A 26,145-nucleotide genomic window follows, 5' to 3' on the forward strand; every position below is an offset into this window, starting at 1 on the left:
AAATCCCCAGCCCTCTCCTAAACCTTTCTTATGGTGAAAAATTTTATGTTCTTAAATAAGCCCAAGATGACAAAAGCTTCCCAGCTTTGTACATGTTACACATTTGTACCCAAGAGAACCACAACTGACAGAAAAAGAAAAGACCGCTGAGCCTTCTGGGAGATTTGTGGGTGTCAGCCACATGTTATGCCATGACACAGTGCCTGAATTCTTCAGGTCTCCCAAACTGGATTCTAAGACCTCGACCTCATGTATAGTCTCAGATATTCTGTCTCCAGCACTTCCACCAGGCTGATGGACCTTTGGCACCTTCTTTCTCATGTTTAGTTCCTTGCCCAAAAACCTCAATATAAAAACCTGCCTTGACATGTACATGAAACTCCTCCTTCTGCCTTTCAGATAAACTACAAGAGATTTTGTTGGCAGTGTGATGTTTTGAAAAGCAACAAAACAGCAACAACAACTGAAATAAGCTGTGGCATCTTACTAGCCATGAGAAATTTCTTTAATCTCACTGAGCCTCAATGTCTCTCTCTACTAAATGAGAATTAATAGTGCCTATGTCAACTTTTTGTGAGAATTAAGAGGTTGTGCAGGTAACGTGCTTAGTACAGTGCCTGTACAAAGTTACAACGAAGTATATAGTCTTACTGGTATGATCAATAATAAAGGTAGTAATGAATTTTTTTATCAACTATTTCTGACTGTGTAATTAGGAGCTCATTTCTAAGTTGCTGAGAGTCTCAATTTCCTTACTTGAAAAATGAGGCCAAGTCTTCAATTACCTATTGAAAGGGTTAGATGCTAAAAATAAATGGAAGTTGCCCACTAAGTGCTTTGTCTTTCCTATCTCCTTTTGCCTGTACTCATCACTGCTCCCCAGTGGGCCTTACGTAGGTACCTTGAGTGTGTGCGTGTCACACCAGCCCTAGCACTGTGCATTACATTTACTATACACATTGTCTTTTCTCACCTTTAATAGGAATACCTCCTTCCTTTTCATGAAATTCTTCCCATTCTTCAAGCTCCAGAACAAATACCATTTCCTCTGTGAGAACTTTGCCAACACCTCCATTTGCTACTGACTTCTCTCTCCATGGAGCCATTACATTTCTTCAAGTGCTTGTTACACCATTTAGCCATCGGTGATACTGTCTTGCTCACCACAGAGATGCCTTGCATTTCATGCTTATACAGCCTTGGAGATGGAAATTCAGTCCAACAGTGGCTAACTTGGAGATGAGAAATCTTCTATGAGCTAAAAGGAAATACAAGTTCACCTCTGCTTTTTTGTTGTTGCAGTTGCTTTGCATGAACAGGGAATGGTTCAAACGACTGTGAAAGACTACATGAGGTAAGTAGCAGAATCAGAGTGATTTCACTCCAACATTTTGCAGTTGTATCTTGGTAAACAAAATAGAACTATGCATTAATAATATCATTGATCTTGGGATCTAATGAAAGGTCACTGGTTTAACATCAATGCCTATAATATTTCATTAGCCTTAAGAGACAGAGGTTCCTTAGGTGTCATAAAGGGGTGGCAAAATTAACTCAAAAATGCTGACTCAGGGATTGTTTCATTAGAACGTATGAATAAATGGCATTCTATTACAATGCAACCGTTCATCAGGACCTGTTCATAAAGCAGTTACATTCATGTTTTCATGTTGTCAGTGTTGTTAATCATCGTGCTGTTTATGGAAAAAAATATAATTTCCAAAGTTAGATAGAAAGCTTGAGTCTCTTAGCATGAGTAGAGACTGGATCTCAATGTGTGGCCCCCTGCAGCACCAGCATCATCAGGGGACCTAAGAGAAAAGCAAATTCTCAAACAGCTAACACAGACATGCTGAACTAGGAAATCGAAGGTAGAGCTCAGAGTTTAGTTTGCAAGTTCTTCAGATGATTCTGAGGTACACACTCATCTAAGATAAACTATGAACTCTGCAAAGTTAAGGACTTTGTTTCCTGTGCTTATATCTTCCTTGAATTTTCTGGATAATCCCAATTAGCTGAAAATCAAACATGCATCACTGTGTCCCCTTACTCCTACCAATTCATACCTACAATGCTATTTTTCGTGCCCCTCTTCTTAATGGGTTGTTTGTTTTTTGTGTTTTCATTTTTTTGTTTGCTTTGTTTTATTTTGCTTGCTATTACGGAGCTATAAGTGACCACAAGAATCTCCCATACAACCCTCTTAGTTTCTCAGAGGAAACTTGAGGGCCAGGTTCAGTGACAAGCTCACACTCCCATGGCTTTGTTAGGATTGTGACTACACATGGATAGACTCTTCTGAATCCAAGGCCAGGGCTGCTTCTGGGAAGCTCTGCTGAACATTACAAAATAAGATGTACCCTTTAAGCCCAAGGTGAAAATTAAATCATGACAGGTTAACACAAGCTTTGATAAGGCAATAAATAAAAGAATGTTTTCTGCCTCTACTCAAGGATCCCAAAAAGCTCAATATAGTTTTAAAACTAGAGTTTTAAAAGAAGCTTGTCTTTTTCCTCTCAAATTTAACAAGAAGATGCAACTAAACAGGGAAAAGGCGGGTTCCAGCCACCTTACTAAATGTGGATAGGACTTAGACAAATTCACCAGCCCACGTAAGATAACTTGTTGTCATTGGGAACGTTGATATCTGTACTATATTCTTTTATACATTTCAATTTTATGTCAATAGTCTATTATATTTGATGGTGCTACATGTGATCCATGATATAGATAAGCTATGTAGAACTGAATTATATTCTAATAGAGTTACAGACTCTTTGGAAGTGTTTTCAAGTGATCTGCAGTACTGGTTTATTGGATCAAGTGATGATCATATGTTTGGTAATAAAGGAGTTCTAACTATTGCATGTAAATGGCCACAGGAGGCCTGGGGGCAGTACTTAGAGATTATTAGCCATGCAGTCTGAAATCTTTCTCTGTTTAGAGAATTAGTGTGGAGCTGCTTCAGTGGCTGCTAACTGTATCTCTTTCATCATATAATTTTAACTTCTTCCCCAAAGTTGAAGCCTAGCAAAGCTGTGTTTGTGAAAGGTTCCCCAATGATTTGCCATCTGTCAAGAGTGAGACATTCTGTCACCTTTATAATTGGCGGGCACCTAACACTTAGATTCTCACACCTTCTGTAACAGATCACTGAAAGAAGGAGCAGCCCCTTAGCTGCAATTTCTTCCTTAAAGGTGTGGCCATTATTGCATTATTAGAAACTAAAAGGAAATGTAAATGTTTAATCTGGAAGGGAAAGGTTGACAGTGACCTCCTGGTGACTCTTTAAATCAATATATCTCATCCTCGGTATTCCCTCTCCCATTGTAGATCTCTGCACCAGTTTTCAGAAACTCCTGCCCTATCAAGAGGGACTAGTTTTAATTCTTGTTATTCTACCACAAGTGTACCACAAAGGTAGGTGACTTCCAGGCATTTTTCATTCAGAACAATGGTAAACTAACTGATGTTTATCACTTTCAGTGCCAAGGTAGACTAGAACATTTTGACAAAATCATCTTCCTGTTTCAGGGCCAAGTTTAAAAACAACAAACAGAACATATTGTGATCCTTCCTCGGTGCTCAAAATCATTATTTGTAAACATCAGTCCTTGTAATCTGCATTTAGTAATATCTTTGAGAGATTCACGCAGTGGAGGAGTCACCCAGCCTGAAACAATATTCTGTGGGTCTCCTGTTGGCAGTCTTTTACTGCTTCCTCTCCTGCTATCAATGACCACTTCGTGGTGGTTGTCATTGTACCGTCTCTGGCTTCTGTTCTACAATCTCCCTGCCCTATCTAATTTAACACATGCCCACTAGGGGAATGAAGAGCCAGATGGATGAACTCATGGCATTGTACGTAAAGTACAGGCAGGCAGTCCCTGTGTAGGGCGACTGACGGTGCTTTAAGTAAGTATATATGATCTGTTATGACTGTGCCATCTGTCTGTTCAGGTTCCTCTCTCATTCATTTTCCAGAAGATTGGGTGACTAGGAAAAAAGGGCTCATGGGTAAGTGAGCTGTTATTGGATGAAAATATTCATATTTTTAATCGCAGCATTCCGGAATGGCTGGAACTTTGGGAAAAAGATCCTGTGGAGATTCTCTTGGATCTGGGGTTTGGTGCTGATGAGCCAGACATCTGCACACGAATCCCAACCAGATTCCTTCGCTGTGGCTCAGCAGTCAGAGGAATTAACATACGTGTTTTCCTTGAGGCTCAGAAGCAGCGGATGGACCTTGAGAACCCTGACTTCTATGGTGAGTGAGGACTGTGGGACAGGCATCTCGGCAGTGGCAAGAGTAGACCGCAGTATTGGGCAGGATGGGCTAGTGGACTGTGTGCAACAGCAGCCAACACCTGTCTTACAGTGGCAAGCATTTGTTTCTCAGTTACTCTCTGGCCTGTGTCTTTGGGAGAAGGGCTGAACTGCACCGTATTGTCTGTACTCAAGGACTTCGCCCTACACCGGCAGTCTGGAACACCACTAGTGAAAATGACAGGAAAAGAGTGGAACGAGAGAACTGTACTGAACTCTTAAATCAATCATTCCACTCATGATTTACACATATCAGGTCTGCCCAGGTTTCACTGGCCAAACAAGTCATATAGCCACATAATGCAAGTGTTGAGATTGTGCAAGTCTGCCATCTTCCCAGAGGGGAAAAAAGTTGGCGATACTGCTGAGTAAAGCTAACATATATCATAGCCACAGACCAAGGAGGCAGAAAAACTGCTGTCACTTATCATGAATTGCTAGGTGAAACCTAAATTTCTTCATTTACGAGGCTTAGATCACTACAGTTTACACCTTTACCTGCAGGTGGTAGTTATTATTCTATCATATCTGCATATTTGCACATTATACCTAATCCTTAGCGTTATTATGCATGCTGCTCTATTGACCCAACAAGTGATCAGTAGAACCCTTTTTCTAGGACATTAGGACATAAGGATGTTGTTGGGGTATATGTACTTTTTCTGAATAATTTGGGGCATGTGTCTTGCAGTTAAACAAAATTATTTGCTGCCTAGATTCATTCAGTATGCTAAGGTACACTTTCAGTCTCCTAGAGAAGATGTACTATAGCATTTTCAAAATGATTTAAATGTAGAACCCCTCTTGCAGTGGCAAAGAACATCTTCACAGAATAGAGTTTGGAGGAATTCAAGAGGAGAAAGTGACAAAGTCCTGTTTCTGAAATAAATAAATTCATTGAAAGGAAAGTCAAGGGAGATGAAGTGCTTGTCTAATATAATTATATAGAACAAAAAGTGAACTTTTCACTTAGAGTTTTCATTTTAGTTTCTTTTTCTCCATTTTCACATGTATGAAATGGGTCTCAAACTCTTAGCAATGAAATTGTTAAACAAGAGTATGTCGACCTGAGGCGTTGTGGTATAAAGTTTCTTAACATTCCAGAAATAATTTTGTTCTGTGTTGTCTCCTCTTCCAAGCAGCACAGAAATGTACGTTTTTTGATCAGTTCTTTATATGAGGTGAATAATAACACTTACCAATATTTGAATAGCATTCAAGCTGATCTGAGAAGTAAACATTTTACAAATGAAATTGACACATGGATTATAGAGGAACTAGGGATTGGTCCCTGATCCTGTGATTTCCTGGACTAGTAATTTCCACTATTTCACATTCACCAACACATTTTTGATTGAAGAAATCTGAGGTCAAATATACAACAAGCAATACCAAATTAGTAGGCTGCTCAAAAGATAAGATGGATAATTATGTCTCATTCAGAGTTAATACAACAAGTTCAAACTTGTGGATGAGAATCAATTGCTCCATTCAGTCTACCCAAAGGCAAAAATAAAACATCCTACTAATACTTTCAGACTCTGAATTGACTGAACCAATTAAATTGATAGACTTTATCATAATTTAGGTATAAAAACCCCTATGGGATGGGTAGAAGACAATCATAAAAGCTAAATTATGACTTGATCATCCCCACTGGGTCACAAAAGAAATTTTATTTCAGTCAAAGCTTAACTTGTGAGGGAAGAGTGTGATCAGAATTATTCTGAAACATCCAAAACCCAAGAGTTCCTGTAGGTCTTGCACGAAGAACACAGTTCTTGGTGAGAAATCGATCACACTTTTTGGAGTAGAAGCATGATTAGTTAGTATCACCTTTTAGGTGAAAGAAACAGGTAGGCATAAAGATATGCTCAGGGAAGAATTAGTAGAATTGCTGAGATGATGAACACAGAAGAAGTTGCTGTTTCCATGGCTTTATTATCTTTTGATATAAAAAATAAGCTGATATCAAAAATTTTTGATATCAAAAATTAAGCTGGCAAGAGTATCCAAGCTACACCTTAAAGCATTAGGTCTCTCCCTTAGGCTAATTAAGTCAATACTTGTATAATTTGCATGAACACGGAGGACAGATCATCAAGAAAAGTTTACAATGTAAGCTTGCTTGTTTTCCAGGACAAATGGTTTTCACATTAATGGCCAGACTTTTAAAAGACTGAGGACAGTACTGTGTGTTCCCTTCCTGACTTTTGCACATTTATAGTGATTATTTTCACAAGTGGCATTTACATATCATTGGACTTTTACAACTTTTTCTTGATGCTGACATCAGATTTGATAGATACATAGGACAGTCATGATTCCCTAGATGAAAAACTGAGCATTTACTGTCTAGCACAGAGCTTACCACTTATTATATACATATTACTTCATGCACTCTGGGGCAAATATCCACAGATCATTGACCTAGGATTTGGATAAAGACCACATACCACAATCACCCATGCTCTCAGCTGATGGAGATGGTAGAGGTGATCATAAGATATCTACCACCTACCAAGGTAGGCAGTTGTAGGGGGACTCTTAAGCCAGTTCATACTGAAAGAGCTGGGCTCATTCTTTTACATTTAGCTTGATATGCATATGTATATAGATTCATACCTGTCTATAGTTTTTAATAGATTAGCACATAAAAACTATGGGCATATATAGATCTATATATAATATACATAATTGCATAGATCTATGTATGGATCTACGTAACTAAATTTAAAAAGTGTTTACTCTCCCCATAACACAGAAATTTCTTATTATGTAGGAGGATCCTTTGAAAAACCGACTGAGAAAAACTTGAATTTTTCTTTCTTTTTGAGACAGGATTTCACTGTGTAGTTCAGAGTGGCCTTGAATTCACTTTGTAGCCCATGCTGGCTTCAAACAGACAGAGATCCTCCTGCCTCAGCCTCTCCAGTGCTGGGATTACAGGCATGTGCCACCCCACATAGCAAAACTTGAACTTTAAGAATTTAACATCTCTCCTCTTGAAAATCACATTAGCTAACTCTTTCATTTTCACTCCACCCACATATTACATTAGTGCAGAATCATGGAAAAGATTTGGTCTAAAACTTGTGCATTTCTGGTGGTCCTCAGGCCGTTTCCGACAGCTAGAAGTACTGGACCAAGTCACTAATGCTCTGTCATCGTTGCTGAATGATGTTAACACCCTGCAGAATGAAGCTGAAGAGAAAGCCGGAGGACAGAGCATGAACAGAACCTCAGTGAGTGGGGTCAAACAGCATCACACAAGAGCGAGTAAACTTTTTCAGAGAGCTTCGAGACAGAGCATTAGGAGGGACTATCACACAGAAGCATCAGGATCAATCAAGATGAAGGATGGAGTTTTCATCCCTTCTACCAAACCGCAGGAGTATGCAGCAGAATTATCAGCAGCTTCATTCAGTCCCAACCAAAGTCACCAGTTTCCTTTAACAGAATCTCATTCTGTCCAAGCCACTGACAGCTTGACATCTTGCCACCCTCTTCAAGTTCCTTTAAGCAAGCAGTGGCCTTGTTCATCCATGCTGGCTACACAAACTCCTCCTTCCTGTGTGTCTAAGGACTCCGGCAAAGGTGGAACTCAGAAGGAAAACTCCGTTCACATCAACAAGCTCAAGCGATTGTCTCGACTTGTGGCTAAAGCACCAGACTCCTTTGAAATGGAAGAGGTCAGTGTTGCGTGTACATGCTGGTTTCTTAAAGACAGTCATCTGCACCACAGCATCCTTGCCTTCCAGGCCTTGCTTATTCTCTCCATCTTTTGACACCTCCACATTGTGTGTTATTCTTCCAAGTCCAGCCTAGAGTAAGACATTTAAAGTCATTCTAGTTGCTTTAGTCAGAAATGAACTTGTGTGAAATCAGCCTTCTACTTCTTTTCTTTTTCTTGCTCACAATTGAATCTGTGTGTCCTTCCTGACTTAGTTTTTGCTCAGTATTTCAAGATGCATCTCGGCAGCTTTGTTCTGAGTCTAACTTTCCATGTGTCAGCTTCTTTAAAGGTCAGTTCAGCTTCTTCCTGCTCCATGAAGCTTACCTGGATAATTCCTCTTCTGTGTCCTCAGAGCCTTGGCAAGGAGAGCTTTCAGTGTTAGAGAGGTGGATTAGCTGCCTCTCCCTCACTAAACTCTCAGCAGCCTCAGGACCAGGGAATGTCTCTTCAAAATATTCGACCCACAATGCCTTGGACAAAGCCACAGGAATTTGGGGTTGATATTGATTTTAGGGACTTAGTATTTTGTTTGCTTCATCCATATTTATACTCACACATTTGACCGCATTTCACTCACATCCTCTGCACCTTCGTCCCCACTTTCATTCACACCAATTTCACTCTTTTTTTGGTTTTGTTTTGGTTTTTCTCCGGTACCGGGAACCGAACTCATGACCTTGCACTTGCCAGGCAGGTGCTTTTGCCGCTGAGCTAAATCCCCAGCCCCACCAATTTCACCCTTATGTCACTAACACCTCCACCTGTACCGCACAGCACTTTTTCCCCAGCAATATACAGATATACACATTTCCACTAATTTGTCTCTTCTTAATGGCAACTAAGATCTGGATTTAGCTTTCTGACAACTCTGTTATGTACTCGAGTTACAAAGAAGTAATTACAAGACAAGAGTAAATCTTCACATCTCGCACGCCTTCATCTAAATTACCGAAAAACCCTATGGAACATTTAGACGCAAATTCCAACTTGCAGCTGCTTCTCCACTGAGAGCACTTTGTGCCAGGCACAGTCGACCAGCACAGAATCGGTAACAGAATCTGCTTGGAAGGGGACAGCAGAGAAGTGACAGGGAGAAACACAGAAAGCTGTGACATAGGTCAGACAGTGATAGATCTAAGGGGTACTTTCAAGTCACTTTATGGACATGTTAGGTACCCAGGCAGTATTGAAAGGGATCCTTAACCAGATAGATAGCAGGCTGAGAAGATCAAGAAGTTAATAGGAAATAAGACTTGACCATAATCTTAAAAAGAAGAATAAGATTTAGCCAGGTAAATATGTCTATTGGTAACCCGCCCTGCCTAACAAAGTTATAAAAATTTCCTCAAAATGTTTAGCTGTTAATTATCAAAAATATATATATTTATATTCCTTATATAAGGAATTTGTATAATGTGAAAATACAAGATTGAATTTAAAATAGTAGCATAAAAATTATAAAAGAGATGAAAACAGACATTTCATTAAATTCTGTGATTTGAATATAAAGGGTGGTGGAAAAAAAAATAGACCGTTTACTTTTACATCAATCTTCCCATAGTATTTGCATTACCAAATTAATAGTTCAATTACTCTAATGATTGTCAAATCAACCTGCAGTTCATTAGTCAGTCTGTTATCTTACCTAAGATCCAAAAAAGAAGTTTCATTGAACTCCCACCCATCCTCAAGTCTCACGAGACTCTGCTGTTCCCTAAGATTTTTCTACTTAAAGCAAGGTTGACTTAAAGGCAAATTCATGTCCAGTGTGTACCAGTTATGTATGAGAGCACAGGAATCAGTAAACAGCAAATTCCGTGTAAAGAAATAAAAAATAATGCCAGGTATAACTCAATATACTGTCAAATATTTTAAATGAAAATTATTCAAGGAAAATCTGTTTATTAGATTTATTGTGGGGAAAAGAAGGAATACGGACACAATTTTTTTAAAAAAAATTGTCTCTTTGGCATACAATATTCAGCAAATATTTTTTGAAAGAGTTAGATAATATTAAATGTATGAAAATATTAATTAAGATGAAGGATATCATCAAAGGAAAAATAGATTATTATGTTGAACTTCAGAGTTCAACTTTGCTTCTGATGTTCCTTTAATGTTTTCTTGGATTTGCATGTGTGAGAGAATATATGTATATGTAAGGCAAAGGTAGTTCTCAAAACGATGTAAAAGAAATTACTTAAATTTTACTGTTACAAAAGTATGCATATATAAGGTATTACATTCTCCACATGGGGGAAATACTTGTTTCACTCAATATCCATGAATGAGTACATGAAGATTGGGTAGAGTGCATCTTAAACAGGAGCTAATGCCAGATTTAATATTTATTTTTCAATGGCAAATCTTAAAAAATCCAACTATAAGAAATGCAAAGTATGTGTGAAATGAACAGATTTTCATGGCATTTAAATTATGATCCAATGTACATAAATAACTAGTTAACAGAATTCTAACTATGATTGGCCAGATTTTGCCTCCAGATCGATTGATAATGCTTTCCCTAAAGTCCTATTAAAGGCTGCATTTGGCAATATTTGATTCACTTCTTAAAACTGATTCCAACAAAATTGTACATAGATTTACAATGCAAAAATTACGGCATTTTTGCGTTTAGTTTTTCCTTAGTGAATTGAGTCAGCTCTTATCTTTTAAAATTCCCAGTCATATTAAATCAATACATTTGCAATTATAAACTCAAGGGAAGATGCTTCTTTATATCCACGATCTTCATCCTTTCCTTCTGCTTATATAAATATCTTCATCCTTTCCTTCTGCTTATATAAAAAAATCCGGTCCTGTGGAAGTCATATATGGCAATTTTAATCATCTTAATAAATAATCTTGAACTCTTCATTAGATATAGAATATTTCAAAAGCTTGGATTGTTTCATTTTTATTTATTTATTAATAAATTTGGCTCAGGTAAAAGGCCCAGGAATACATGTGGCATCTATTTTAAATTATTGGGCTTTTTCTCTTTTATTTTTAATATACAAATTGCAGTAACTAGATTTGTCTTCATTGTAAGGAACACAGACAAAGGGGTTTCTGAGTTACACCTGAAAATGTACAGAAGGCTCATGGGGCTGAGCCACCAAGACCTCATAAGTATGTCTGATTCAAGCATGAGGCAGTGTCCTTGAAGAAAAGAGATGAAGGGTTAAAAATCAGGACTAAATAATCTCTCATACTACATTGCTGAGCTACGGACTCACAGTTCTCAGCTTCTTCCTATGGTGAAGGTCATTTGGGGCCTTATGTGCCAAAATGTTTAGAATGTTTACATTTTTTGATTCAGTGTTCAATATAAATTCCAAATAAACAATTCCAAGTGAAACAAACATCAATTGCAAGTAAATAATGTGGTATATAGGAGTAGATGTATGTGCAATGATATTCGTCTCAGCATTTTTTATAACTGCAAAATTTTGAGAACTTTCCAACAATGAGAAATTTGTTATGTAAACTCACATACCTTTAAAGTGTGGCTTATTGTTCAGTTGTCAAAGAAGATACTTTCAAAAAAATTTCATGATGTGGGAAAAGAGTTCCCCTTTCAAATTTTTAAATCAAAAAATTTGGCTACCTAACTATATCCAGAATAAAGAAACATTCTACAATGTTACTAGGAAATATTTTCCTATTTTTAAAAACTTTTTCCATGAGACACATTTCTGTAGTAAGCTGTGTTACTACTTCAAAACTTACAGTTATTATTTTGTTTTAACAATGGCTTTATTGTCATTAGGAGTATTTCTTTTAATTTCTAAAAAATTCAAAACTAAATTGTACTTTATCAATTTGGACAGTAAATGTGACTTGTCTGAGCACTGTGTAACAACCAAATTGTTCTCCCTAAATTTATCAAGCCATAATTAATTTGCTTTCTCAAGTATTTTTATTTTATTTTATTTTATTTTTGTACTGGGAATCGAACTCAGGACCCTGCACTTGCTAAGCAGGTGCTTGTGCCACTGAGCTATATTCCCTATCCAGTCTCCAAGTATTTTTAATACTCTTCATCAACAAAAATTCTAGCATAATATTATTATTAAACTTAGTTCAAGGCACATCTTCCAGGAAGAACCATTTATCTTTCCACACGAAGTGATGGTCCCCTCTCCTGGACTTCTTTATTTCTTTGATTCTGTATCATTGATGTCTTGTCCCAGAAGACTATAAACTATTTGAGCTCAAGAACTCATGCTTACCACTCTTATTGGTATCTAGCAAACACTCATTATACATTGATTTTAAAAAGTGCATTTATTATGAAAATATCTCTAATGAGATATATGTTGATATTCTAGGTCCAGAGCTTTGAGGAGGAGACTGGTAGCCCTCTTGACATGACTTCAGGAATTGTAGGTAAGAATTCATTCATGTGTGTGAATTTATCAATAGCCTTTCAGAAAGTGAATACAAATAACTAACGTGTAATTTTCTTAATATGTACATAGCTTAAATGAGCTCCAGGGGATGCTCTAAATTTGTGTGTCACCTGACAGATTAGAAAAATAGTGATGTGAACATACATGTAAATTTTAAAATACCAGAAGAATGCACTACCCCTGAAGCTAATGGAGTCTGTGGCTTGTCTGATGCTAACTCTTCATGATCTGTCTACCGTAATAGAACGTTTTTGACACTGCACTGAGACTAACTAGGTGAAAACTTTCCTACTTCTACTGCCAACTGCTTGTTATGGCACAAGTCATATCATTTTACTGTCAAGTTCTTAGCAGAAATGAGTTGCCTAGCTTTAACTTTCCAAAACACCTCTCAGAATGAGGCTGTACCATCCGAGATAACAGAGAAGGAAGTGGTTTTTCACTCTTGGTTCTTATTCCCATATGCAGTTATCATAGTGATTCAGCATTTCCATGATCCTTTAATGGAGCTCAAAGTAGGAAGAGATTAGTCAAGCAAAATAGAGGGAAGCTAGTGTATTTCCTGAAAGAAAATATGCAAATTTTTAATTTAATTTAGTATGATGTCAAACACATCTTTTCCATTACAAAGTGTATGCATGGGCCTCATTTTGCTAAATGCTGTTTAGAAATTATGCATTAGTAATTATAGGGTCCTGCTGATTACATAAATTGTTACCCTGCTCTTCGAAGTAATTACCACATAACCTGCATTGAGGTTTATAAGACAAAAATAAGCATCTGTTTTCCATCTAATTGAATGCTTCTCAGTGAAGCTGGAGGTCCCCTTGTCAGTAGGAACTATCTTCCTTGACACTGTGTTAAGAGGTTTAATGATATCACCTAAACCACCTCAATTATTCCAAAAATTATTTGGGAAATTAGATAAATTGAGAAAGTAAAGTAATATAGGTGATGGTTTGCTTAAGAGAGAATATTTAGAAAACAAGATTTTATTACTTTCAAAACTAGCATTGTTAACTGAAGAATAAATAGCATTGAGAACAAATAATCAGAGTTAGTTGAATTAATGAAGAAAAGGAAAATTTATTATGCATATGTAATCTCTTTGATATGTGTGTGTTTACTTAAAATTCAGAAGATAGGAATTTGAAAAGATTAAGGCACATGGACTTTTTTGACCAACAAAATAGGGCCAAAGTGATGCGATCCTAGTTTTAAGGCCTCTCTTGCAACAGCGCTCCCATCATCCCATCTGCACCCTGGCTTGTGGGATGTATCTGTTCCTGGAACACTCCCGCTTGAACCTAGTCCCGCATTGTGAAAAGCACAAGCTATGTGAGGTGCCGCATGCAGGTGCTCTGATAGATAGCCCTAAATGGGGCCCCATGCGAACATGCAATCCTTGATGTCCAGCCCACTCACCCTTCCTCATGATCTAACCAGATACCAGAACCGGGTGACAATCACACAGTCAAGCTGACCAACCAAACAGCCAATTGCTGTTTTAAACCACACATTACATGCAGATATGTTAAGGCACTTAATGATCACTTCAAATATCTTTAGATTTTAGTTAAAAATCATTTTTAAGACTGTACTGCTTTTACTCAAGACCCAAAGCTAAAAATATACTATCCTCCCTTAACTCTTGACAAATTATCACTGAAATGACAAGGTGACATAAAAAGAAATTAATAAATAAAAATCCTTCTTAAGGGGAACAAGACACATCATCTGTATTCCAGAAGTCTTAGGGAATATGTAGGATATATGGTGAGAGAAATTGCAGACAATTTTAAAGTAAGAACCAGTTTGGGACTGAATAGACATGTTTACATACTGAAAAACCATACTATTACGTAATGATCATAATTTCCCAGTGAGTTTCACTTAATTATCAAACAGAACATGACATACCTTTTTAGCTTATACAATGAGGAAACACAGAAAAATGACCACACCAAAATTTGACATTTCAATATCAGAAGTTATTTTGAAAAAATACCCACTACTAAAAAAATGACTGTAAAGAAGCATTAGAAATCCTTGGAAGTGAATATTCACAAGGATGATGTATGGGCATTGCCATGTATAAAGAAAATCTCCAGGAAGTAAAGATTCCTTTTAGGTGGAATACACAATGTCCGTTTCTGTTCCTGATAATGCCTAAGTAACAATGCATGAGCCAGTCTCCCCACGTGGAAGTACAAACTCTAGATAGTTTTAAAGCTCCTACCTAACGACACTAGAGAGTGAACAAGAGCAGGCAGATAGTGGAGGGGATGTCAACAATTGAAAGAAAAGAATAATACCGAGTAAGTGCCCTTTTTAAAAAAATTTTTTTAAAAGCCTTTTAACCCAAGGGCAAGATCCAGTTGGCAGCATTCTAAAACTCTAATAGAAAGTAGAAAAAAAAATAAAGTAGCAGTCTTATTAATCATATAAATCATAAGGTAGAATGTGGGGCAAAAGTAACACCTGGAAAATGAGGGAAAGTAAATCCCAGAAAGGAGAGATCCAGAACGGAAATTCCCCAAATTCTAGGCATGAAATCTGCACACATCTCTGGAAGATTTAGCTGACCTTGCATAGATTCAAAAGATGTCAAGAATCTCAACAAAGACTAAAAGAAAAGAACAAAGATTTCTATTTAATATTAAGTTCCACCCAGGTCCTGTGCCTGTTAAAACAATATGATATACCATTCACAAAGTCCAGGATAACAAAAATGTACTGGACTTCTGAAGAAAAAAGAACACATAACCCATACACAAGAAAAAAGGCAATTACCAGAGACAAACCATGAGAAGACCCAGATACTGAAATGAGCAGATCAGTGCTTCACAGATGTTATTACAATCATATTGAAGGATGTAAAAGAAAATACATTCACAATGAATAAGGAGATAGCAAACCTCAAATGCAAAATAGAAACTATAGTACAGAAAGAAACAGAAATTCTATGAGTGAATATTGAAATTATATAATTCAGTGAGTATTCTTTATGGCAGGTTAGAAATAATAAAAGAAATATGTATTTCCTCTGTAATCTAAAAAAAGAAAAAAGAGATTAAAAGTATATGGAAAAAATTATCTGAGTTTCAGTAACCTGAGGAGCAATATCAAAGGTCAAATATATATGGATTTGTAGCCTAGGAAGATAAGTTTAGGGAGAACAGGGCAAGGGAGAAATATTTAAAGAACTAATGATGAAAATTTCTCTCACTCACAGACTTACAATTACAGATTCAAAAACTCAGCAAACTCCACATAGGATAAAAACACAGAAAACTACTCCTAAATAGTGTAATGATCAAAGTCATAAATATCAAAAGTAAGAGGAACTGTTCAAAACAGGCACAAATGATAGGGGAATAAAGATTTAAATATCAGGAGACTTTGCATTTGAAACAATAGACAGCAGCAGCATATAACTGTGAGCCACAATACTATATATGGCAAAGTTTCATTCATGAATAAAAATGAAGACTTTTTCAGATAAAACAAGCTAAGTTAACTTGCTGCCAGCATACTTGTACTGCAAGCAATGTTAAAGAAAGTTTCCCAGACCAAAGAGGGAGGGTAGATTGTGATGTTCTATACAATGCACTGATTTAATACCTATGAGAATTTACAGCAAAGAAGATAGGAGAGGTGGTAAATGAACAACTATGGCTATAAAATTTCTACATTTTATGTAAAGTCAGACACTATTACATTCAGCTAGACTGTGCAGAAGTGCGGATGTGAAGCAGCTGTGAAAAATAGGGGTGTAGCAGAATGCTAATAGAAAAAATTAAAATATATAATTAAAAAAACACAATGACAGAAAGTAACAGAATGAATAATGAAGGAAAAATAACTGAAAAGTATAAGACATGAGAAATTATTTAAGGAGTGAAAAAATAAAAAAGAATATATTGTAAAATATCAAGAAAGAGATATCCAAGAAACTACTCCCTAGATGTAGCAGGTGGTTAAAGTTAGACTGTTCCTGTCTTAGATTTTATTAAAGTTCTAAAAAAGACAGATATCAGGTATAAAGTCAATGTATTACAAATCTATAGACACAGCTTTTCTAAGGAAGTTAGAGGAAGCAGTTCCATGACTCTTGAAATTCTCAGGTCATTAAGGATGTAAAGATGAGCAAAGAGAGAGAGAGAGAGAGGGAGAGAGAGAGAAGAAGAAGAAGGAGGAGGAGGAGGAGGAAGAAGAAGAAAAAGGAGAAGGAGAAGGAGAAGGAAGAAGGAAGAAGGAAGAAGGAAGAAGGAAGAAGGAGGAGAAGGAGAAGAAGCAGTTCCATGACTCTTGAAATTCTCAGGTCATCAAAGACATAAAGATGAGCAGTTATTGAAAGAGAGAGAAAGAGAGAGAGACAGAGAGAGAAAATATAGATTGATTTAATTGATGAATACTATTGCCCTTCTGCGGGTTTCCCAACCATTGAAGGATTAAAAATGATAAACCTTCCACTGCAAATAGTAAGAGACTTTTAGGAAGATCACAGAGCATCTTCATTACATTGAACAACCACAGGTATGGGTACTGTTCTATATGTTTCACATGCATTTCTTTATTTGATCCTCAAAAGCAGCCACTGTAGGCATTGTTGTCACTGCTATTTATTAGATGAGGAAACTGAAACAAAGATACTCAGTACCTTATACCAGTCTCACAGATGGTAAAAGTTGTGCCAGGTTTCTGATCTGGACCATTTTGCTGCATAATTGACCCTCGTAAGTACTGAATATGCTTCTTCAAAATGCAGCTGGAAGACATGGGCTTAGTAAATGAGAATAGCACAGGCTGTGGAATGACTTGTCACCCACATAGAGAACTGCAGGGAGCCAGGGAAGCACAAACCACTGTATTTGAAAGTATTTTCCCAGATTTCCATCTCTACAATGAAACTGTACCTTCCAGTTGATGGCAAGTCATTGTGTAACTGTGAAGCCCAGCGGCTTTCTTTCAGTCCTGGTGGTTTAAAATCAGCTGTACCCAATATTTGATAACAATGGAATAGAGACAAGGAAATGATATGCAATAGAGGCATTGGCCCTGTTATGTGTCACAGTACACAGCATTCCTAAGCACTGGTATTTGGTTTTGTCCTTTGATAAGAAGTAGGCAAGGAGGAATGCAATTCTCCTAAGAAGAAATTGGAAATGTGATCAAACAGAACATAAAAAAAAATAACAGTTGTGAAGTGATCTGTGGAAAATTTAAAGAAAAAATGGAGGAAAGAGTAAGAACTTACCTCTAAAAGGAAAAACAGGAGGTGGAGTCCAAGCAGATACACACAGAAATATGAGCAACAGTCAGCAAAACCAACAGAAGGCGGTGCCAAAACCTAGGTGTAGAAGCACCAGAGCAACACTGTTACTCTTATGACTGTCAGGCAGGGAAAGGAGTTGTCCCCAGAGCACAGTGTGACTAACTCCATGGAAAGGTATGGCTTTGGCCAGAGGGAGGTAGCTAAGATACAGATGATCCAGCAGCGAGGCAGATGGAAAAATAAATGCTCTAAAATTCTCCTTTCTCTCTCCTCCAATCTCTAGTAGCCAAACCTCAGCTGAAACCTGAAGTCAAGTAAGTTCATGATGCAGTCTCTGAGCACACACATCGCAAGGTAGAGAAAGGAGAGTGCCTGAAAAGGCATAGAGAAAATACTCCACACAGGACACCATCATCTTCACTAGATGCAAAGCAGGCAAGGTGGTTATTAAACCTGATGGACTTAGACAAGAAAGTGTAGATAGGTAGATGGATGATAGAAGCATACATATAGAGATAATCTATCCATATATAGGCAGATAAGTGGAGATAATATGATCAAGACATACAGGTGTTTAAATGTTTTTTAAAAAAAATTATTAAAGTAAAACACACATTGCCATCAGTCCCTTCAAAATGCTGCTCCTCACTTTGAACACACTTACCTAATTATCCTTGGTACTCGCTAAAGCCATTGTGGAAATCCTATTTTCTTGTCTTCAGCTGTGCTACCAGGGCTGCCTCCGTGTCTGTTCAACACACTTGCCTTTCATGTTCTTTCTGAGTTTGGGAAAGAACCAGAAGTCACACAGAGCAGGATCTGGTGAATAAGGTGGGTGAAGACACACAAAATAGCTTTAGGAGCCTGGCTTTTCCTTCATTGGCACCTGGTAATAGTAATCACTTTTTTTCTATCACACCTCATAAAGACTCTCTGGAAAGAGGACTTCTAGGACTGCTTTAGAAAGTGGCAAGATGGATGGAATGAGTATGTTCAAAGCAAGGGGGATAATTTTCAGGAGGATTGATCGAATGTGTCTTTTACTATATCTTTAATATTTGAACATGCACTTTATTTTTTGATCAGTGTTTGTAATTTGATAGTACAAGAACAGCCCCTAACTTACAGTAGTGGTTGCAAAGATCAAATGAGTTAATTCATGTAAGGAGATAGATGAGAGTGGAATGTGTTAAGTCCTCAACATTATGTTATAATAAGTGTCTTCGTCTAATGAAAATATAAGTAAGGTTAACAACTATCTAAAAGGGATGTTCAAAAAATAAAATTTTAAAAATATTGTAAAAGACATATTGCCATTATTCCCCCTCAAAATTCTCCCCTTCTCTTTGAACATACTTATTCCATCATTCTTGCCATTTCTAAAATAGTTCTGGAAGTCCCCGTTCATGACTGTCTTTATGAGGTGAAATAAAAAATACAATGAATGCTACTGCTGCCTGCCATCTAAGGAAAGTCAGGTGCCTAAGAGCATTATGGCGAGTTCTCAGGCACCTTGTTCACTGATCTGTCACCATGAAAGTTCTGCGTCTTCCCCAAAGTCAAAATAACCATGAAAAGTGTTTCGAATCGAATCAGGGTATACAATAGCACAATTAAAGACAACTCATAAAAACAATTCCAGAACTGCTTCAGAAAGTGGTAAGAATAATGGGGTAAGCGTGTTTAAAATTAGGAGGGGGGAACATATGGAGGAGAATTAATGGCAATGAGTCTCTTATTGTAAATATTTTAAATGTAAACATTCACTGTATTTTTAATCATATTTCATATCTCATGATATTGTTAAACAGATTGAATAAGTTAATAATGTAAAGCTCTGAGTTTGTAGGCTCATTTTATTAATCTTCTAATTAAATGAGATGGTACTCAGCATAAAGAACTCTAGAATAATAAAAGTAAGGTATAGAAAAAGTGAACTTAATAACACCAATAAAGTTAAGGTTTAATTAATTATTTTAAAAGTTTTTCAAACAAAATGATGTAGAAGAACTTGGGAATTAAAAATTACATTAATGAATTGGTTTAATTCTATTTTACTAAAAACAAACTTACCAAGGAGTGTGAACCTGAAACACTGGACATAGAATCACAGAGAAATAAAGACAAAACTAATCAGGAGGTATAATAGTAAAATCGAATCTAATATATAGTAAGGTAAAAGAAAACATTAAATATAAGACAGGACTTTATTTTTATTTTTTTATTTTTTATTTATTTTTTTTTTCCAGTACCAGGAACTGAACTCCCGACCTTGCGCTTCCCAGGCAGGCGCTGGGCTGCTGAGCTAAATCCCCAGCCCCAAAGAGAGGATTTTAGAATTAATCAAAATCATAAACTTTAAACAACCATGGCTAATTCATTACTTGCCAATTACTTTAACATTCAATATATTTGACCTCATTAATTTGTAAAAAATCTCAAATCAGTGAGAAGACAACAAGAAGATATTATTAGATTAGTGAGGAAAGGAGCTGCACAGGAAATCTTCAGAAAGGACTGTAAAGGTGCCACAAATGTGGTAAAACATGATCAACCGCATCTCTTCACCTATCACATTACCAAATATTTAAACGTTTAATGCTGCAGTAATAGTAAAAACTATGAAACACACATTTCTCCCACTCTTGACTACAAGTTAAATTGTCATAATTACTTTGAAATATATCCTGTCAATATATCACAATTTTAAAACAGTGCAGCTTTCAGTGCAATTATTAAAATTCTAGAATTTAACCTACCAATGGACTCCAAAGTACACAGCAGGATTTTTACTGCAATGTTCATTGTAAGAAATGAACTAGAGAAAGCCGACCTATCCCAAACTATTATCTGCCTTAAGAAACCCTTCTATTAAAAACTGTTCAGTCATTATTTTGAAAAAGAGACTTTTTATGTGTTGATGTAGAAAGAAATCTCAGATATGGAGGGGGAAAAGGTTCCTGTAGAAGAGTCTACATGATGCTCTTTTGTATTAAAGGAGTATATTTCTGTTAGGGTGGAAATGTGCACAGAATACTTCTGGAAAGATGTAAAAAGAACCATAAATGATAATACCTTAACAGAAGGGAAGTGAAATGTATTAAATAAATTGGAAAATTTTAATTTCATTTTGTTGGCACATGCATATTTTATTTACATACTCCTACACAGCAAAAAACTTCAGGCAATACCATAGGAAATGCACAATATAGAAGTAGTAGATTTTAATATTCCTCTTAAGTTTTCAAAAATTGCTCATAAAATAACAAAAGGAAATTTAACAGATATTATTATTTGAACATGTACTTAATAGAAAAGTATGGAGGGGCTGGGGATTTAGCTCAGCGGCAAAAGCGCCTGCCTGGCAAGCGCAAGGTCGTGAGTTCGGTTGCCGGTTCCGGAGAAAAACAAAAACAAAAAAAAAAAAAATAGAAAAGTATGGAAATAAATGTTTTTTTCCAGTGTTATAATATTTATTAAAATGCCTAACAACTTGCAAACACAAAGATTAATTCATTAATTTCTTGCACATAGACAGTAAGGGCCACTTTTCCAAAGGAACACACACAGGGCACTCACATTCGAATTCAGTAATCAGAGCAGAACGCATTCCAGCACTAAATCAACAAAATAAAATAATGAATCAATAGTTAGGGCTGGATCCTTCATCTTTAATTTTAAAAAAAGTGTAGGAGAGCATATGTTAAAAGTGTGAAGCCAGATAACTTAAAAAATAACGATGAAGACATTTTGTAGAAAATCAGTGAGTTGGGGCTGGGGATTTAGCTCAGCGGCAAAGCGCCTGCCTGGCAAGCGCAAGGTCGTGAATTCGGTTCCCGGTACTGGAAAAAAAAAAAAAAAAAAAAAAAAAAAAAGACAATCAGTGAGTTGTACCAAAAGTAGAAATCTGAGGCAAATTCACAGCATTATCTGCTTTCACTAGCAAAAGAATTAAAATAAATTATTTTCATCACAAAGACATCAGGAAAGTGATAAACATAGGTGGAAGTTAGAGATTAATAAACATACATGGAAATGAGTGATGCAGGGAAGAGAAACAAATAAGTGATTTGACAAATTAATACAAGAACTAAAGGTTTTACAAGACAAAAAAGATAAAACTTTCAAAATCAGGAAAGAAGAGAAAAATGCGTAGAAACAAAGTTAGAAAATCTAAGGCTGGGGATATAGCTCAGTGGCATAAGCGCCTGCCTGGCAAGTGCAAGGTTGTGAGTTTGATCCCCGGTACTGCAAAAAAAAGAAAAAAAAAAAATTAGAAAATCTAAGTAAAGTTAGAGAAAAGACTAGTAAACACTGATATAGAAAGGAAATTATATGTTATGCAAAATATACATTAGGAACAATATGCATAGTGAAATTAAAACCAGAGGTAATTACTATGAATCTCTTTCAGAAAAAATATATGTGTGTATGTATGGGCTGCATAGTATATCATTTCTTTATATACACAATAGTACTCATGAATAATTAATTACATGCCAACTAATCTAACATCCAATATATAAATGCTGATTCTATCAATTTGTAAAAATGTTTCCACAGTGTTATATTCTTATATACATTATAAATTTTATATTGATATATTATTTTTATTTATATTATATAATATATTAACCAAAATAATATAATAGAAATAAGGAACTTTAGTATGGAACATATATAGTAGAATCTTGCACAACAATGACAACAAGCAAATAAGTTAATTTATCTGCAGAGTAATTATCAGAAATATAAAATGGGGGTAAATAAATAGCAATTAGGTACACGTGCATGTGGATAAAATATATATTGCCCTTAGCAACATTCACTGTGCACTAGTAATGTACATATGAAGTTAAAGCATCAAAATATGCAAGAGCAAATATAAACTCCAGGAAGGAAAAGATGAATCAAATTAGATCAGAAAGAGTCAAACCTAAAGTTTTTACTATATCTGTTATGTCTCCTTTTTAAAATATTCTAAAGTAACTATCACAAATATTAAATTTTAATGATGTTACGTGCTACAAGAGTACATATTTATTGTGTTCTTGCCTACATTCTATGTGTTTGAAAGATATTCAAATATTTTACAAATATTTTTTAAACAGAAGCCAAAATGTAAAAGGAATTTTTACTAAATAAGAAATATGAGATTCTACGCAGTTTCACTTAATATGATGGCTCTAGTTCCATCCATTTTTCTGTAAATAACAAGATCTTATTCATCTTATGGCTGAGTAATATTTCATTGTGTATATATCTCATTTTCTTATCCATTCATCTGTAGATGGGCATCTAAACTCTTCCCATAGCTTAGCTACTATAAATTGCACTGCTATAAATTAGCTAGACTCATAAAAGTATTAGTATATGTTTTCTTTTATAGGGAAAACCCCAATAAATAAGTAAGGTACACTTTTGGAAGCAAGGAAGAGTATCATCAGGAGGAAGAAGAGAGGGGCCATAGAATCAAACTTGATATAGATATGTTAAATGTATGTACTAACTTTCCAGAACAAACCACACCATTATATATTAACACGAACTAAATAAAATATAATAAAATATTTTTATGTGGAATTCTCAAACTCAGTTGTACTCTAAGAAACACAAATTAAAATTACACATAGGGGCTGGGGATTTAGCTCAGCGGCAAAGCGCCTGCCTGGCAAGCGCAACGTTGTGAGTTCGGTTCCCAGTACCGGAGAAAAACCAAAAAATAAAAAATAAAAAATAAAAAATAAAAAAATAAAATAAAATAAAATTACACATAGACAAATGACTTATTAAACTGGCAATCATTTCTTGTAACTTAATGTTGGCAAGGACACAAATACAGGAATATGTATCAGAAATCTTCAAGAGGGATAATGATGTGTATCCTAAAGAAAGTTATCCTAAACATTTAAACAGAGTTGTAGAAAAGTGAGAACTAATCTAAATAGTCAATAAAGTGAATTGTTTAAATAACAACATATAAAATGGAGTAACAGGTAATAAGATTGAGAGCACAACTGCTCTTTCATGACACAGTAGAGATATAGTTAAGAGCAAGAAAAAGATATAAAATAAAATGCATGTTCCTAAAGAAAGAAACTCAATTTCTTTACATAAAATAACATACACTATCTTTCAATACACATGACAATTATACAGTATATGAGAGAAACTGTAGTTGATAGCTCAGTGACCAGCTGATAGTGGTGGATTGCAATCAATATATGTGTTTTCCTTTTACATTTTGTAGTGTACAGATTTGATTTTTAACATGGTTCTAACCCTCCCATAAAAGTAGCTACATGATAGATAGGTAGATAGCAGTATTGATAAGGGCAGTCTCTGATCTTAGACTTGCATCTTCTTTTGCTTATCCGTATCTTCTAATTTACTAAAAACATTAATTGCTCAATAAATATAACTTTAAATAATAATGTTTGCAAAGTATATTTGAGAATTTAATTATAATAAATTATTAGGATTTTGTTAATAGAAGCTTTTTTCCAAAGCAGGCTTTCAAAAGGTGACTTTGAATATGTGTCTTTTATATCTTGTCTCCTTCTTGGTCTTCTTCCTCATCAATACTCGGTTCTGTTTATTCTCTGTCTCTTTTCTCCTCTTTTGATGTTATTTCTTAGGGGTTAAGATTCTCATTAGAATCAGAATTAGAACATTAGTCTCCTTTCTTAAGCAAATCACTCAGGTTCTCTTCCTCTCCTCTGTTGATGTTGCTACTTACTGGTTTCATGTGGAGAAACTATGGCTGTTTGCTCATATGTTCCTCTATTATGCTAAATCGCGCCTCCAATAGAGTAGAGCGTGCCTGGTATGAGGATCGAACCGTGGCCTGCTCACTGAGCTACATCCCCAGTCCATTTTACTTTTTATTTTGAGACATGGTCTCACTAAGTCATTGGGTTGCCCAGGCTGGGCCAACTTGAAATTCTTCTGCCTCAACCTTCCAGAGTGACAGGACTACAGGTATACACTACCACACCTGGCTAGGATCTTTTTTCCTCTCTCTGTGCACATTTAGGATATTAGACTTATAGGACCTTCCAAGCCCACACTACCAAAAAGAAGTCACACTCAGATTTATAGGATCACTGGAGTGCTTTAACAGGATCTGTGTGGTAGCACAGAGGGATCAGTATGCCAGAGGGAGCCTTTCTAGATTAACCTCTATCCACCCACATCTAGGATCTTTGTCTTATTTACCCTGCGTCTCCAGGGTTGCCATGGTGCCAGAGATGCAGAAAGCTCCCTATATACAGGTTGCTTCTCCACGCTGGTTGTGTCACATGTAGGCGTCTCTCGTCCTGGCTAGAGGAGTTTCCATTTAAATTCACCAGTGGTGATTTATCTTTGCAGCAGTGCAGTCATTATATACATTTCATCAATTACTATTCTTAAAATATAAGACATGGGACTTTTAGTTATTTTACTGATATGGATTTTAATGCATTATATAATATTAACATGTACTGTATTTTCAGTTTATTATACAGTCATTCAATACTGTCATCTCAAAAAAATACAGTCATTGTCTCAATATCTGTGGGAGAATACAGGACACATTAGCTGCTGTTAAAATCCATAGATACTCAAATCTCTTATAGAAAATGGCATAATATCTGCATATACTCCATCTACATCTTTGGTATACTTTAAATCATCTCTAGGTTACATATAATACCCAGAATAGTATACATGCTATGTACATATTTGTTGTACTGTATTTTTATTTGTACTATCTTTATTGATATATTTTTTATAATATTTTAAATCCATGTTAGTTGCTTAAATCTACAGAAATAGAACCCATGAATATAGAGAACCAACTGTATTTGTAAATTAATAATATATCCAATCATATATCCCTTCACAGTCTATGAATTGGAGCTTTATTTTTCCATGTTGGGTTTAGTCCTTATTAATACAAACTTACAAATTTCAGTTTTGCACTCATTCCAACATCAATGCTCAAAAAGTTGGCTTGCCTATATGTACATGGAGTTGCTTTACTTTATATTCCAGATCAATTACAATTACTATTAAAAGTAGGTCAGTTTTAATATTAACAATTTACACTGATATATAGATTTTCAGTGTCTTGATTCATTTCATTTCTTTTTTTTTATTGTAAAGGGAGTAGTACATGAGAAACAAACAAAAAAATAGAACAGTAGCAACATACCAGTATCACGAACATAAACAAATCAAAGCAAGTACATTCAAAGTGATACAGGGTCTCAAGACAAATTAATACAAACTAACAGTGGTTGTCACATTGCATATTGCTATCCTCAACTACATTGCTCAGATTATCAGATGTAAGAATGAAAGATTGCTCAAACTATTAAAGAGAATAAGAAAATAATTCTTCAATA

The 26,145-nt window shown here is 35.8% G+C and overlaps 1 protein-coding gene across 6 annotated transcripts in view; it reads left to right on the forward strand.

Annotated features, from left to right (window-relative positions):
- Ccdc129 (coiled-coil domain containing 129) overlaps positions 1–26,145 on the forward strand; it is a 127,283-nt gene that overhangs the window by 44,736 nt on the left and 56,402 nt on the right. For 5 of the 6 annotated variants that reach the window (XM_013510630.1, XM_005377517.2, XM_013510631.1 and 2 more), the window contains 5 exons: positions 1,303–1,354; positions 3,334–3,420; positions 4,065–4,267; positions 7,444–8,018; positions 12,397–12,454. In XM_013510630.1, the coding sequence (XP_013366084.1) occupies positions 1,303–1,354; positions 3,334–3,420; positions 4,065–4,267; positions 7,444–8,018; positions 12,397–12,454 (975 nt within the window). The remainder of the gene's footprint in view (positions 1–1,302; positions 1,355–3,333; positions 3,421–4,064; positions 4,268–7,443; positions 8,019–12,396; positions 12,455–26,145) is intronic. The other variant, XM_013510633.1, reaches the window with a different exon arrangement.

The sequence above is a fragment of the Chinchilla lanigera genome, unplaced genomic scaffold (genome assembly GCF_000276665.1).
Source record: "Chinchilla lanigera isolate Chin_1 unplaced genomic scaffold, ChiLan1.0 scaffold00009, whole genome shotgun sequence".
NCBI classification, from domain to species: domain Eukaryota; kingdom Metazoa; phylum Chordata; class Mammalia; order Rodentia; family Chinchillidae; genus Chinchilla; species Chinchilla lanigera.